General features: G+C 45.3%; 1 protein-coding gene across 1 annotated transcript in view; it reads right to left on the minus strand.

Moving 5' to 3' along the window:
- Nucleotides 1-16,297, minus strand: part of DOCK1 (dedicator of cytokinesis 1) — a 517,745-nt gene that overhangs the window by 188,423 nt on the left and 313,025 nt on the right. Inside the window, exon 21 of the mRNA XM_033841901.2 lies at nucleotides 10,521-10,615. Within this exon, the coding sequence (XP_033697792.1) occupies nucleotides 10,521-10,615 (95 nt within the window). The remainder of the gene's footprint in view (nucleotides 1-10,520; nucleotides 10,616-16,297) is intronic.

Genomic DNA, 16,297 nt, shown 5'->3' on the forward strand with positions numbered 1-16,297 from the left:
ACCACTCTTAAGAGGGAGTAAAAAAAAAAAAGGACTCGGTGAGTAAGAAAAGGTATCAGCAACACACATCCCTGAAACAAGGATGCATGGATAAAAAAGATGTGGTGTATATATACAATAGAATGCTAGCCATGAGAAAGAAGAGAATCCTGTCATTTGTGAAAACATGGATGGACCTTGAAGGCATTATGCGAAGTGAAATAAGTCAGACAGAAAAAGACAGACACTGTATGATCTCACTTGTATGAGGGGTCTAAAACAAAACAAAAACAAAAACCGTAACTCCCCCATAAGAGACACTTGCTAATATCTTCCACCCATGTCCTATGTGCCAGGCACTGGAAGGGCACCCCCGGGATCTAAATTCTCGTCAGTGTGACTTACTCTCACTGTCACCTGAACCCGAGCCACGCCCACAGGGATCTTCTGTGAAGCTGTAGCCCCTGGCAGGGCATCTTGGGGAAAACTGCCTCCAATCCTCCCCCTCTACAGGAAAGCTCAGCCCTGGCATCGTCAGTGGACGGCTGCTATTATCTATGGTAAAGGCTCCTGTCCTTGCTGGGGTCACGCAACAGAGAAGGGTGGCTGAGAAAAGCGGAAACAAAGAAAAGGGGATCACTGAAATGGATGACATATATTTCTATTAATTACTTAACGTTACCGAGACTCAGTTTTTTCATCCATAAAATGGGGATATAATTGACATGGGGGGATGAGTCTTTGCAGCAGGTGACTCTCGTGTACATGGAAGGATGTTTAGCAGCACCACTGGATTCTCCCCACAAGGTGCCAGTGGTTCACACTGTGATAACAAACGGTGTCTGGACATTGCCGAATGGCCTCTAGGGGGGAAAAGCGCCCCAGGTTGAGAACCACAGAGCAGATACCTAAGACAATGCTGGCAACACAGCCAGCATTCAGTTACCATGGGCTTCCTCCTCCACCCATTCTAGACTTAAGAGCATGACACCAGAGGGTCTCACACTACACACGCTTTCTGCTAAGCCCCAGGAGCACTGGAGGTAAAATTTTAGGGTGGAAAGATCTGGAATACGACCTTAATAAATTATATTTCGTCCATTTTGTTTTGCATTGAGAGCAGTCTCATGCAGCAGTAGAGAGGGCACTTGGCTTCATTCCTCCTGAAGTGAAGTACATCCTCTAGCATTAAGTGCCGGCAGGATGGCGTCGTCAACACCAGCCGGGAGCTCACAGCAAGGTGTGCACTGGCTCGGAGAATTCTTACAGCATTTGCCCTTTCAAAACTTTCCTCTAAAGCAAGCTTCCCTAAGTAAGAGTCCTGGCTAAGAGTGCTTCATCACTGTCGTTCCTTGGAGAGTACTTTGATTTTTCATCTCGGAATTAAAGAAAGAGGCCATTTGAATAAGACCCAACTGCATAAAATACCTATGCCATGTGCAGTGAATTAGTGGTTATCAACAGCCAGGTAAAATCTGGAATTATCTGTGTTAGTTTTAGGCCAAAAGCTTAATTATTAAGCAAAGAGCAGAAGTATCCCTGCCAGAGAATAACTGTATGGAAAATGGTAAAATAACTTATGAAAACGCCATAAAGGATCAACAGAGTTCCAACTAATAGCAAAGCACTGCGCACGTGGGCTCCTCTCCCTGCCGTGGGGTCCCTTCCTAGATGCAAATCAAGAGCTGGCTCAGAATCTCGGTGCTTCACGAGGTCCACCTCTGCCTCGGAAGACGACCTCACGTGTTTCTCCCTGAGACTGGCCAGAAATGTGCTGAGCTGCAGCCCCAGTGGGCCCAATCCGGAAGCAGGCCTGGGCCTCAGTGCCTGCAAACTGGGGTCTGAGCTGCAAAACATCTCCTCTTAGCCCAGTTTCCCTGTAGAGGATTGAGGTTCCAAAAGTGATGTTATGAACTGTATGAGCCAAAGAAAGTGCAGGCGTGCTGAGCACTAGGGAAATTTTCATTCCAGAGTGTTTTCATTATCCTGACTTTGAATTCCTGTTTCTTCACTCAAACACTATATAATATATATATATATATATATATATATATATATATATATATATATATATATATATATATATATTTTCCTTTTGGTCCTTAGCTAGTGGGGTTGTGACAGTGTTTACATCAGCTACTGTATACCATTTCAAAGGAAAAAATGATACTTAGGTGTGCTTGAAACCGTCAAGTTATTGGATATGCAAAACCTCAAAAGGAACCCAGTTATTTTCAAAAATAAATTAAAAACAACATCAACTAAAACCCCACGCTTCAAAGAAAGGAGAAAAGATGTTGAGAAGAAACAATCCAAGAGTCTCTTGAGCCCCAAATGCTTGACACCCATGCCTTTAACTTGCACAAAGATTTCAACTCCACGCCCTTTCACCGGAGCAGCGTTTCCTGGAAAGGAGGTTGAGTTGGAAACAAAACACGCTGTCCTCCCAGACTCGACCATTAGGTGTTTGTTCTGGCTGTGGCTAGTGCCACAGTACTTAAGGCCGGTCCCCGGAAAGTGGGGACCCCTACCTTCCTCTCTCCCGAAAGCAAATGGTACATTTTCTCTGATCTAAGCCCGAGGCACAGAGCTGGCAAGGATGAAAATTCTTCCACAGCAATGAAACCCAATGGCGCTATACCTGCAAACAGCCTACCCTGCAAATCCGCCTTCTGAGCAGCTTTACGACGTCTAAGAAACCGGGCATCTCAAAGATGGAATCCCTTTCTAAGTCTTAAGGACCCTTCCTATCATGACTATATGTCAAATTAATTTTGGCAGGAACAGCCGTGAGCTTGCCTTCCTGGATGCTGATACATCTGATGAATAATACTTACCAGTGGGGAAAATGCCATATTTTACAGGAGAAAAATAGCTAAGTTACAAAAATATGCATGGAAAATTGACCCAATGGAAGGAGCCATATGTGGCTGTAAGTGTGTAAATATGTGTGGTACGCATTAGGTTGGTGGAAACATAATGCACTGTGTTGACGGATTGAGGAAAACACTCCCTGGTCCAAAAATGCCTGAATGACAGGTGAGAGAAGAGGAGTAGAAATCAGCCAACACTGCCATGCAAAGACAATCGAGAACGCAGACTGTGCTCCCATCACCTGGGACTGTTTGGCCTTCAAACGGCCATGATCAAAAAACGAGTAATACCCAGACATGTGACATCAATAGCAGTATGATCTCATCAATTCCAGGCTGGGAAGAACTGTCAGGGTTTCAAAGTACACATTTAAGATGAAACCTTGACTTCAGGTAAACAAACCAGACAATAGTTTAGATGGGTTGGTCTCCAATATTTGAACGGTCAACAACTAGACAAGACTAAATTGGGCAGCTCAGCAAAATCCACTACATTCGAGAAGCTGGTCTTTAGGACAGGTCCAATGATGACCAACTGCTCATGGTCAACATGCTGACCAGTAACATCTTAAGCATCTCAAAATTGAAATAAAAATAATGTCTTCCGTTTTCTGTGGGCACGATTTTGAGTTCTCAACGTATTCCTTCAATGTGACATTCTTTTGCTCAATGTCATATATAAGGATCTCTACCATAAATTGCCAATCTCCCCTGACAAACAGCAAGAATCTTTATTATCACCCAGTGAGAATTTTGCAAAATCCATTATACTTTCCTTCATGCTCCGTCTCCCAGGCAGCTTCAAGTATTTTGGCTTCTAAAAAACTTCCAGTTTTCTCTATGGCTTTACATGGTCTATTTTATACTCACAGTCTATGAATCCTTACTTGTAAAATATACCAAGTTCTGTTATGAATGTGTGTAGGATATTAAAAAACAAATAATAAATATAACCTCCTTTAGGCCCCAGCTTAACATGGACAAAACCAAGGAGAACGAGACACAAAATCTACACCAAAAGAGGACACTGGAAAATACTGATAATCAGAGTTGTAAACAATGAGAGCTCTGAGGAAGTAAAAATGATGGTTTATTTTCCATCCTAAGAGAAGAGGACACAAGCAACAAGACCTAGGGAGAAGCTCAATCAGGGTAACTGAATTTTTAAAATTCTTCTGCAAGTCCGAAGGGTGGACAAATGTAAGAAAGGTTTTATTCCATGTTCTGCAGTTCACATGAATAAGAAAGTCTAATTCTAAAAATCTGAAAATTATACGTAATGCTGCCCCTGTTTTTACCCCATGGCACACAGTAGAAATGCCTTTTGCAAGTAAGTAAAAGTAGTTAATAACAAATGCTTCCTTCAGGGTGAAAAAGGAACTCAGTCAAACCAACAGACTCATTTCCTACCAAGTCACTCCTATGCCTTAAAATTCTAGTCAGGATTATGACTAGACACTCCACTGGGATTATGACACTCTACTGGGATGAATTCCTACGACCGGAAGAAAGACACAGAAATGCAACTAAGTGGTCACGTTTGTGTTAACAACCAGAGAGAACTCTAAGACAGCCACAGCATAACTCTTCAACATTAGACTAGGCTACACATACCACAAACTGTAAACCTGAACACTTTAGCTGATAGAAGTTCAAGAATGGCGACCAGCACTTACCTGCCAACAAGTGAAGGTCTATGCTTCCAACGCCACCTGAGATCTTAAATGGAAACATAGCATTTGCTTCCCTCTGGGCAGATTAAATAGCACTTCTGGATGCTAACACACAAGCACACATCTACTATACCCGAACTGTGCTTATCTTTAATGTCACCTTGCCGTCTGACACTAGTATACCCTACAGCAGGCCATTGCCTGCTGTCAGGCCATTGCCAATCACTTACTATCTTTAATATAGCAACCAAGTGACTACTGTCCTTTGAGATATTCATTATATCCTATAAATCTGATTCCTGATTTACAAGTTGTTGCCCCCCAAACTAATGTAAAATGTAACTAAAGACAGCCTCCAAGCCCCACGAACTGAAGAACAGTCCATCTGCAGAGGCAAGGCTGAACAAGCACACGAATATTTACGGGGCCGTAGAGGCTAATTTTGTCAATTTCTAAGCTGTAGGTGGTAAAACTGCATGTCCAGCTGCGCCATTAAAACTTAGATACAGACTAGGGAAACTTCTGGGAATTACTGCTTATCCCAAGCAGGCAAGGAAACATCCTCTGATGCATGCCGGGAGGAGGAACAGACAACTCTGGCAGCACGTAAGATATCAAGCTCTTAAGTCATAGGAGTAAAAAGGGGCAAACAGACAATGACAAAGAAACAGTGTTATATGGTATCTATGTAATTTCTATGGGAAATTATTTTATTAAGATATTAGTGAGGTTCTGTCCTAAAAGTTCACAGCAGGACTCCATAAAGCTCAGTAATGGATGCGATCCTCTGTAACAGCATATACTTTGAATGGCTCCAAAAAGCTAAGCAGGGGGCTTCCCTGGTGGCGCAGTGGTTGAGAGTCCGCCTGCCGATGCAGGGGACACGGGTTCATGCCTCCGTCTGGGAAGATCCCACATGCCACGGAGCAGCTGGGCCCGTGAACCATGGCCGCTGAGCCTGCGCGTCCGGAGCCTGTGCTCCGCAACGGGAGAGGCCGCAACAGTGAGAGGCCCACGTACCGGAAAAAAAAAAAAAGCTAAGTAGGAACATCTTGACTTCTGTGCTTAAAATTCACTCAGGTAAGTAGTTAATCTTGCAGAAAAGTTGTGTTTTAAAGACATAAGGATTAAAAACAAAACAAAATACTCTCTTCGGGAAACAGGAGGCATACTCAAGGTAGCAGCGTGGTTTTAGGCTACGGGACTGGCCCTATAACCTCCCAGCTGTGTGTTTTTTGGCAACTTAAGAAACCTTTGTGCCTCAACTTTCCCATCTGTAAAGTGGGCATAAAAACAACAGCTGTCTCAAAGTGCTGCTGAGGGTATTAAGGACATGATGACTTGTAGTCTCCCCCGAGAAGTGCTTGGCACGTGGGAAGCATATGTTTCAGCTCACCCTTAGCCTGAAGATGAAAACACACAACACATCACAAAGAATGCATGTGTTAAATGAAAAAGGAGATAAACTCTGCACTCTGAAACTGGCCTTTAAACAAGGATGTTAAAGAAAACTAAAGGGTCACCAACCAGATGTCTTAAGATAGCTTTAAGTGTTACCTAGCTGGCTGCATGGAGGCAGTATCTTCCTCAGCCACCCAACCGATTCAGCTTCTAAAACTCAATATTGTTTATTCAACAGAGGGGGTAGCGTTTTAAGGCAGTAAGATGTAAGAAAGAAAATTACAATGATCACAGCCCCAACTTTTTATTTATTTATTTATTTATTTATTGACTATTTATTTTTGGTTGCGTCGGGTCTTCATTGCTGCGCACGGGTTTTCTCTAGTTGCAGCAAGCGGGGGCTACTCTTCGTTGCAGTGCACGGGCTTCTCATTGCGGTGGCTTCTCTTGTTGCGGAGCATGGGCTCTAGGCATGTGGGCTCAGCAGCTGTGGCACGCGGGCTCTAGAGCGCAGGCTCAGTAGTCATGGCTTGCGGGCTCTAGAACGCAGGCTCAGTAGTTGTGGCTCGTGGCCTCTAGAGCGCAGGCTCAGTAGTTGTGGCGCACGGGCTTAGTTGCTCTGTGGCATGTGGGATCTACCCCGGACCAGGGATCGAACCCGTGTCCCCTGCATTGGCAAGCGGATTCTTAACCACTGCACCACCAGGGAAGTCCCTCACAGCTCCAACTTTGATCAGAGTCTAAAATGCCTCCTTCATGGCCTGCTCTTCTATTATTCCCTGTGGCTGGGGACCTTGTGCCTGCAAAGTGTGTCAGCTGTGAGAGGAAGGCGGATTGGCTGCAGCTTCTCAGAGTCAAAATCTCTGCAAATATAAGTGTCTTTAGGGAACTCCCTGGTGGTCCAGTGGTTAGGACTCGGTGCTCTCACCGCAAGGGCCTGGGTTCAATCCCTGGTTGGGGAACTAAAATCCCACAAGCTGCGGTGTGGAAAAAAAAAAAAAAGGTCTTTACTTGGTATCAACAAACCCACACACACGTACACAGACACATACACACGTGTGCGTGCACACACAACCACACACATGCACAAACGTCCATATACATGCGCATGCACACATACCCCCCCCCCCCCCACACACACAGGCATACACAGACACAGCTCCTCCTTGGGACGTTCTGATGGAAGAAATGCTGTCAGCTGGAAGACTTGGCCTCAGAGTACTAGAATTCTTGATGAGACGGCTCCGTACCTTTTATGTACAACATAAAAGAAACCACAGGGATTTTACATCCTGAGCGTTTCCTCCTTTATGGAGATGTCTTTTAGGGCTGCAGCCTACGAGCATACTGCCCAAGATAATAGGATGGACTTCCGGCTCCAGACCCTAATTCCATCATCATTGACACAAGACTTTATCCTCAGAAGTCTCCGGCATCTGCCTTTAAGAGGACACAACAAACCAGGGCTTCTGCCTTGCAGAGCTGCCTTTCCCTACAAACAAAGAGCTCTCCTCCCTGTGGCTGAGATGCAAAGGCTTGGGTTGGTGGAGATGCCACGGCACACCTGCATCTCTGTCACGTGGCTGCACCCTGCAGAGTGGCACGTGAGGAGGAATGCAGGGAACGCACAATTCCAGCGAGCACGGGTCAAGCGACATCCTCACCCCGGGAACTACAGAACATCCTGGGAGAAGCTGGACAGGGTCTCCGGAGAAGGAAACTCTGAGGGCTGCGCTCCATGCTTTGAGTCATAGAGTACGTGGTTTTCGCCCACGTGCAGGTCTGGGGTGATGATCAGATACCTCAGTGCTGGCAGGAGAAGGCAGAGGATGCAGTCGCAGGAAGAGGCTATGATGCAACCGTAAGGGTATAACTGAAAACAGACTCTCCATCACCATCAAAATAGCATCAGGGGCTTCCCTGGTGGCGCAGTGGTTGAGAGTCCGCCTGCCGATGCAGGGGACGCGGGTTCGTGCCCGGTCCGGGAAGATCCCACATGCCACGGAGCGGCTGGGCCCGTGAGCCATGGCCGCTGAGCCTGCGCGTCCGGAGCCTGTGCTCCGCAACGGGAGAGGCCACAACAGTGAGAGGCCTGCGTACCGCAAAAAAAAGTAAAGTGTGGCTGCATCCTCCTCAGTGGGGTGACAGTTTAACCTCGGTGGGACCCCTGGGACTGGGGTCACCAAGTCACACAACTTCTGAGGACAGATGGCATCTGACATTGCAGGAGCAGCCCTCTCCCACCCTCGTCCCCAGGGTATGGAATGCACAGCCTGGGTGCTAGGACACGGCCACTCTGCAGGGAAGATGCGGCACAGGTCAAGTCCACATGCGGGGTCAAGCGTCCACACGCACGCCTCCCGACCACACCCGGGGCCGCCCGGCTGCCTGACTCAGCGGCCGCCTTTAGCTCTACTCAGTCGAGTAACGGAGTCGTGATTTCACTACCGACGTGGCGAGTTTATCTGCCGGGTCTAGTTAAATGCAGAGGCCTCGAGTTATTTCATTGCTAGACGGCAAGGACGGGTCTGTCGTTTTCAGCTACGGCATCCAGCAGAGCACGGAGAGCCCGAGTCTTCCTGTAGATCCAGGACAGTGGGTTTTGTTGGTTGTTTGTTGAAGATACGCCACTAAAAACATGAACACTGCAGCTCTCTAGACTCATTCTAAATCATCACTCACAAAAGTTAATCCCGACAGAGAAAAAAGGAAGGAACTCCTCGTGCTTTAAGTTCCTCACTTTCTGGGTGAGGATTCAGATCCCAAGAGAGAGCAGGTGGAAATGCAAGAGGCCAAGGCCAGGACCCTGCTGTGAGCGCTGGCCACGTTTATATCTCCAGCTGTGAGAGGCCGCTCCCTCCCGAGCCTCTCCACTTAATTCTCAGATGTTGTCTGATGTGAGGAAGGAGGCTTCAGCCACAGCAACGTATGACTTAAGACGGACAACATTTACTTCGGCTCAGTCCTAGTGGAGGCCTGCTCAGAACCCACAGCTTATGGTACACAGGGCCGACTTCATCCCTGCTGTCCTGGAAAGGAGCATCACCCACAAAAGGCAAAGGGAAAGGCCCTTGCTGCTATGAATTTATCCATAGGGTGGACAAATCATTAAAAAGAGGCTCAGGAAAAACGTAAATGAAAACCACGATGAGACGTCGTACACATGTATCAGAAGGGCTAAAATGAAAAACGGTGACAATGGCAAATGCTGACGAGGATGCAGAGAAGCTGGATCTCTCTTACATGGCTCACGGGAACGGAGAATGGCAGAGTCTGGCAGTTTCTTACAAAACTAAACATATGATTACCATGCAATCCAGCATTTGCATCCCAGGTCAGTTGTGCCAGAGAAATGAAGACTTAAGTTCATACAAAAACCTGTACAGGAATGTTCACAGCAGATGTATTTGTAATAGCCCCAAACTGGAAATAGTCTAGACGTCCTTCAACAGTAAAAATGGTTAAACCACCTGTGGCACGTCCATACTAGGGAACACTAACTCAGCAATGAAAAGGAACAAACCACTGATCCGAGAACCTCAATGAGTCTCCAGGGAATTAGGCAGAGTGAAAGAAAAAAAGTCAATCATCCCAAAAGGTTACAGCCTGTATGATTCCATTTATAGAACATTTTCGAAATGACAAAATTTTAGAAATGGAGAACAAATTAGTGGTTGCCAGGGATTAGGGAAGGGGGAGGGTCACAAATGGGGAACCACAGGATCCCCTGTGGTGAAGGCAATGTTCAGCGTTTTCACCGTGAGGGTGGATTTGAGAACACACGCATGTGAAAAAAACTGCAAGACACTAAACACAAACACTAATGAGTACAAGTCAAGTGGGAAGATCTGAAGAAGGTAGGTAAATTGTATCAATGTCAGTTCCCTGGTTGTAGTTTGGGGCTAAGGTTTTACAAAAGGTTATCATCAAGGAAAACTGGGTAAATGGTACACAAGATCTCCTGTCTTACTTCTTACCGCAGCACTGACTATGAACCTACAGTTATCTCCATAAAAATTGCAAAAAGAAAGAAGCAGAAAAAAGAAGTCAACAGAAATTCCTTCTAGAAACCACATGCGATCGAGAACCCCATGATCTTTGTTGGCGCTTACAGAAATTATAAAACCCAAGTGCTAGAAAATTAACCAACAGCCCTCACAAGAAGATGAACAAGGCACGTGCTTAATATTTAATACGTGTGATGAAAATGCTCACGATGCTTTCCAGCTGAAATACGTGAAATGCAAACACTTTCAAAAAACTCCCACAGAGCTGAGAATCGCTTTGGGTAACAAACACACATGGTTGAGATTAGATGGCAAACTGATGCCCTTGACAAAGGTGAAGGGAAAGGCGGGTCATGTTCATATTTGTTTTCTCCAGGGGGCAGAGCCCAAGTTCTCAGCCCCAGAGCCTGTGCTGGCATAGGCAAAGCACCCAATCTCCAGGCCCATTTCTCCAAAGAACCATTTGCATCACAGAAGGGGGAGCACCCTGTATATTGTGGGAGACCCCACGGTATCCAAGCAACACCTCCATTCCCACCAGACATGAATCAGGCACCTCGTCAAGGAGAGCCTTCCCCCGTACTCACTTATTCTGCATCATGTTCATGATCACCCAGTCGAAAGGGTAGACATTCTTCCCAATGAGGTTCTTAAACATGATGAATGTTTCCATCAGAAAATCCTGAAATAAAAAAGAGAACACTGAAACAAGCCACCCAGAAAAAGGTGAAAACCAATGCCCCCTGGAATAATTTTACATTATAAATGACTTTTTTTTTTTCTTTTAACTGAATGAGAACATACGAAAAAGTAATGAAGATGTATTTCACAGGAGGTATGTATTACACTTCCGCCTTTCTGTTTGCCTGAGCACCTCCTGTCCCGGAGAACTTTCCCAAGGACATATTAAAAGATACTCCTTGGGCATATCTAAGAGTCACAAAGAGTCAGTCCCCAAAGGTTACAAATACATAGTCACACTCTTTCTGCTTAAAGAAACCTTTTTAAACAAACGTAACACGCAGGTCATAACTATGTCTTGTATTTACTCTACAGAGATTTTTCATTATGAACAGGGCCCATTGGGTTGAATATGTGGTATTATTATCCTTTCCTTTTTCTTATGTAATTTAACAGCTGAAAGGCTCAAACAGGAACTCCTGACCATCTGCACCTATTCAGCTCCCAGTAAACCATTTGAGCATGTGGTCGCGTTCCAGACTCTTTTATGTGGCATCCTCAAATCCACAAGCTCCTCAGTTATACCTCTGTTGTCTCCTAGATGGTCCCTAAATTTCACGAGTGGTGCCCTGCTGCCCCACCTTGCTTCCTGGCCAATCAGACCGCTCCTGGCATCGGGAAGGGGTTCCCCTTTCCTAGTGGGTCCACTCTGTGCCTGCCAGAATTAGGAAAATTTCTTGAATCTGACAGTTTAGTGCTTATTCTGAGCTAACCTGAACAAAACAAGCGGTTATCCTGAAAAGCACACATCCCGGTAGCCCGGGATGCACGCTCCCTCAAGATCTGGGTGGGAAGGGGACAGGCAACTGAGAATTCATGTAGGAAAATGAGGTTATAGTCAGAGATGGCCAAATAGAGTGGATGTTTCTCATTTATTCAATCTACTGATTCATAATTAGGTACAATGGCTGTGAAGACCAAGGTGGTGAACAGAATTTATGGAGCCAAGAAAGCAATTCCCAGCACAAAGTTCTACCCAGGAACTTCTTGCAAAGAGACACCAGTTCCATCTGACAGCAGCAATAAGCCGATGTTCAGAGATGCTTCCTCTGCAACCGTAACAGCAATGCCAGGTTACAGCGAGTCATCTCTGCCTTGGGAGGGGTCTGTCGAGCCTCCTCCCGTGAATAAAAACTCAAGGAGCAATCGTGATCACCCTTTATACAACAGAGGCCTCCAGTGCAGGAGAGGTTAGGATCCCAGGCAGAGTCAGGAGGGAAAAGTCAGTTCCATGTCCTCCAAACTCTGCCCACAGGAGCCCTGACCAGCAGGGCTTGTGAGCAGGGGTGTTCTAGGTGCCCCCTGACACAAGGAACAGTTTCTCTCCCCAGTTTAATTACTGAAATTCATACTTCACTCCTTAAGTTTCCCCACTTTGTCGAGAGTTTCACATTTTAATGACCAGGTTGCCTACTTTGCCGGCTGAGTGCCGTAATTTAGTCACATCTCTATTTGCATGAAATTGCTGGCTTTCTTGCTGATCACTCCTCAAAGCCTAATAATTGAGATACAGGGTCTGGTTTTTATTATTCTAGAAGAGAAGCATATTTTCCCAATTCCTTTTTTTTTTTTTCCCTCTAGGAAACACAGTCCCACACTTCATTAGTATGGCTCAGCTGTTAAATGTTGGTACTTTGCTGATCAAACAAAATGCTGCAGATTGTGGGAGATGAGGTTTTGCAAGGCTTCCCTGTCGGTCTGCATAATTTACTAGCCATGGTGGTGGTCCCCACCATGGCATTTGCCTAGGACGGCTGATGAGGCTGAATAGACTATTACAACTGCTATCTCCAAGTCAAAGAGGGGAGTTGGAAGATTCACATGAGATATTTTGTGAAAATTTCATCTTTTTATAATCAATTCATCCCTGCTACATTTTTAGTTATATTATTCACAAGATGCTCCATTTAGTAAGTGGACAGCTCTAACAAGAGCCATCAGTGTATTCCACAGGCAAAATCTTCTTGTAAAACCATCTGCTTCTGTCCATCTCTATACCCACCCACTTGGATCATTGATCATCCTTTTTCACCTGGACTACCAGTGGGGCATCCTAGCCTATCTACCTATGGTCATTCTTGTCTCTCTTGGTCCCCACACTTCACTCAGAGTGACCTTTTCAAATTACAAATCTGATCAGGGCACCAACACTTCCCCCAATCTCCCACCGAACCCACGTCCTCAGGGGCTTCCCAGCGTTCCTAGATTAAAGCCAATGAGTCTTGATTCTCAGAAGTAGGAAGTCACCATTCTCTTAAGTCAGAGAAATAACTGTTTCAGACAAGGACCATCAATACATGCTAAACTTATCAGATGAAAGATTGCTAGAGGAAGACCTTTGCAATTTTCTGCAGATGCCAAAGTATTACCCAAAGATTACATGATAATCTTCAAGGGGCATGTATCTTCACAACAGAGAGATCTGGTAGTGACTCCCTTAACCAACTGATCAAACCCAGCATCATCAGTAGTGGTCAGCCCGGCATTTCCAGACTCCCAACAGACACACCAGGGAATGCTTAACACCAACTTCTATTCCGCTTGCCAAAAGGGGGAACTTGAATTTTAGATCAAGCTTCCAGTTTGCAGGACATAGGAATTTGCAGAAACAAATCTGCACACAAGGCAGCATTCAAAGATTCCAGAATGGGTGAAAGTCTGCAAAGCTAATGACTTTATCCCTTCAAAACAATAAATAAAAATGAAATAGAATTTTAAAAAGCAATGCCATGAATGGGAAGGAAAAACAAGGTGATGAACTCATTCTAGAAAAAAGAAGAGATGAAGGAGAGAGAACCCAATACAACGTGTGAGTCCAGACTAGATGCAGATTTGAGAAAGCCTATAACGAAATACAACAAAGACTGGGGAGAACTGAGGAGAAATCTGAATACAGACGGTATGAAGAGGTGATTGTTACGTTCTGGAAGGTCATTGAGGCCGTTGACTATTGTCTTCAACCTTGAGAGATATTTGCTGAACCACTTACATGTTTCTCACATACTTATGGGATTTGGCTACATGGAAAGAGGTCCATAGAGATACAGGGGAGGCAAATATGGCAAGGTGCTTGCAACTGATGGATTCAGATGACAGGAAGAATGGTTTCCATTGTACTATTCTTTCAGCTTTTCTGTATGTTTGAAATTTTTCAAGATAAAAAGAGCACAAGCAAAATGGAGAGAATCAACATGAGATCAGTGAACTGTATCACCGTCAACATTCTGATTTTGACATTGTTCTATAGTTTTGCAAGATGCCACTATTGGGAGAAACTGGGTGAAGAATACAGGGGCGCTCTGCATTGTTTTTTCCAGCTGCATGTGACTCTACAATTTTCTCAAAATAAAAAGTTTACTCAAAAAATAAATGCCTTAAAAACAATTTTAAAATAATTAAGGGAAAAACAGTAAATAAATGATACAGAAACGGAAACCAAACAAGCAGAAGAACACAAAGCCTCTTAGCATGACCAATGGGGTCCTGTGCAGTTTGATGCCCCAGCACCTGTCTGGCTGCACCTCACCCCCAGGACTCCTGCTGCTCTACCACCTACAGCGAGTGCCCTTTCTTCTATTCCTCGATATTCCACAATCCTCTCCTTTGCAAAGAAGGCTTCCTGACCACCCGACTCAGTCCAGTCTGGCTGCTTCACAGGGATCATTCTTTTGGAGCATGGACAGCCTGGGTTATCTGAAGGACTCCCTGATTACCTGTGATATTCTCCACTAGACTGGGGGCCACGAGAGCAAAACCCGTCTGCATTGCCTGCTGTCACCTCCTCCGCCTGTTAACACAAAGTCAGTCTCCAATAAACAGCTATTGAGTGAATTCACTATAAAAGGATTCTGCACCCCCAAACTCATCACCCAGTGGAGACAGTCTTCGATAAAGCTGCATCTACGAGGAATGGTCACAAGAGATAAAGAAACGGCTGCTCAGAGCAAGGCTCCTCCTGCTACTCGTGACATTCCCTACACAAGCTTGTGGATCACCCTTCGGTGGCCATTTCACACAGAAATCAAGGCTCTTTAAGACCAGGCCTGCCCAACAGCAGAATGTTTCCCAGGCAAGGACAGTCACCTGGCAAATATTCTTGCTTTCATAATCCCCGTGAGCATCCTCACCACTTTCCATTGGTGAGAAGTCACGCTGGACCACCCCAGCACAGGCTGCTGGTTGACTGGGATGGACAAGGTACAAGGGAAGGGGCAGTGGGCGATAGCCACCAGGTGAGGTCAAGGCAGGTGTCAGGTAGGGGTTCCCAGAAGGCGTTGGGATGGAAGCTGAATGGAGGCAGGAGGGTAATCCAGGAGGAGGACGCTAAGAGCTCAGAGCTCTGCCTGACCGGGCTTCCCTACATAACCTACAATTGCACAGGACTGGGAGAGGCCACAGAAAGAGGCGGGGATGCACGGTAGCCTGTGGCTGCCCCTGGGTCCTCCTTGGAGATGAGAGGGACCCCACAGCCTGGTTCTTTCAACCTTCGCCGTCCTGTACCCTGCATTCACTCAACCTGTAACCAATAAGCGTTACTTCCACCTGCACTGCTCTTGGATATGTCATTATTCACTCAGTCGCTCCACAAACATTCCTTTATGGCCACTTAGTGGGAATCTGGGACAAGTGTCAAGAGAACAGGCTCTCCTGGAAGGTCCAGAGTACTCCTCTTCACCTCTGATCTTACTATGGACACTGAGTAAGTTCTCCACCTGTGGTCCTGCTTAAGTAACTGGGACACAAGACAGCTAGCAGCCCCTTCTTCAGGCCAGCATCTCCACTGCAGAAGAACTTAAAGACCCCACATGGCTCACCATCCTAAAGGGACTGTCTCTGTTATGAGAGACTTTTGAGCCAAACGCGTCCACCCTTTTCCTTTCCCGGATTAGCCTTTCAGTTCCATGCTGTGCTCCATCCTTTCACTGTCTTGGGGTCCAAAGGGTCACTTGAGAGACTGTAAAAGTACCAGTTCTGAGGCCTGTGACTTTGGTGTTGATAATAACTGAGATTTTGGGATGGGATGAGTATGGGAATGACTCATCCAACCAAACCAGAGCTGAATGTGAAAACCTGAGGAAGCACTTCTTACAAGGAAGTAGTCTTGAGAAAATGGTCTAGGCTCTTCGTACACTGCATTACTAATTAACTTCCAATTATTTAACACAAAACGACCTTTCATTTTTGTGAGCATTTGTCCAAGTAGGAAAATAGTCAAATACCCTCTACGTATAGTTAATAGATAGGAACACACTTTACAAAGTTCTGACAGATTAACAACAATAAAAAAGGTTTACGATCCTTGCAGTATGAATTCATGATATCCAAATCACAAATGCCATTTTATAATGGAAATCCAATTGTCTGCAAATAATTGCTGTTCTGAACTACTGTGTCTAAGGAAGCAAAATCCCTTGGGATATCAGGACCACAACATGCAACAAGTATCTGATGATCTACTCTGTGAAGGAGAGAGGGTACACACTTGGAATTCGGCAAATTAGTCATTTTTAAACACTATTTTGTATAATCGCTTTTCACAATACACTGAAGCTTCCCTATCCACAGCAACACTGAATAATTCAGATTAAATATATATATATGTATTTTTTTGCGGTACGGGGGC

The sequence above is a fragment of the Tursiops truncatus genome, chromosome 16 (assembly GCF_011762595.2).
Source record: "Tursiops truncatus isolate mTurTru1 chromosome 16, mTurTru1.mat.Y, whole genome shotgun sequence".
Lineage (NCBI taxonomy): Eukaryota > Metazoa > Chordata > Mammalia > Artiodactyla > Delphinidae > Tursiops > Tursiops truncatus.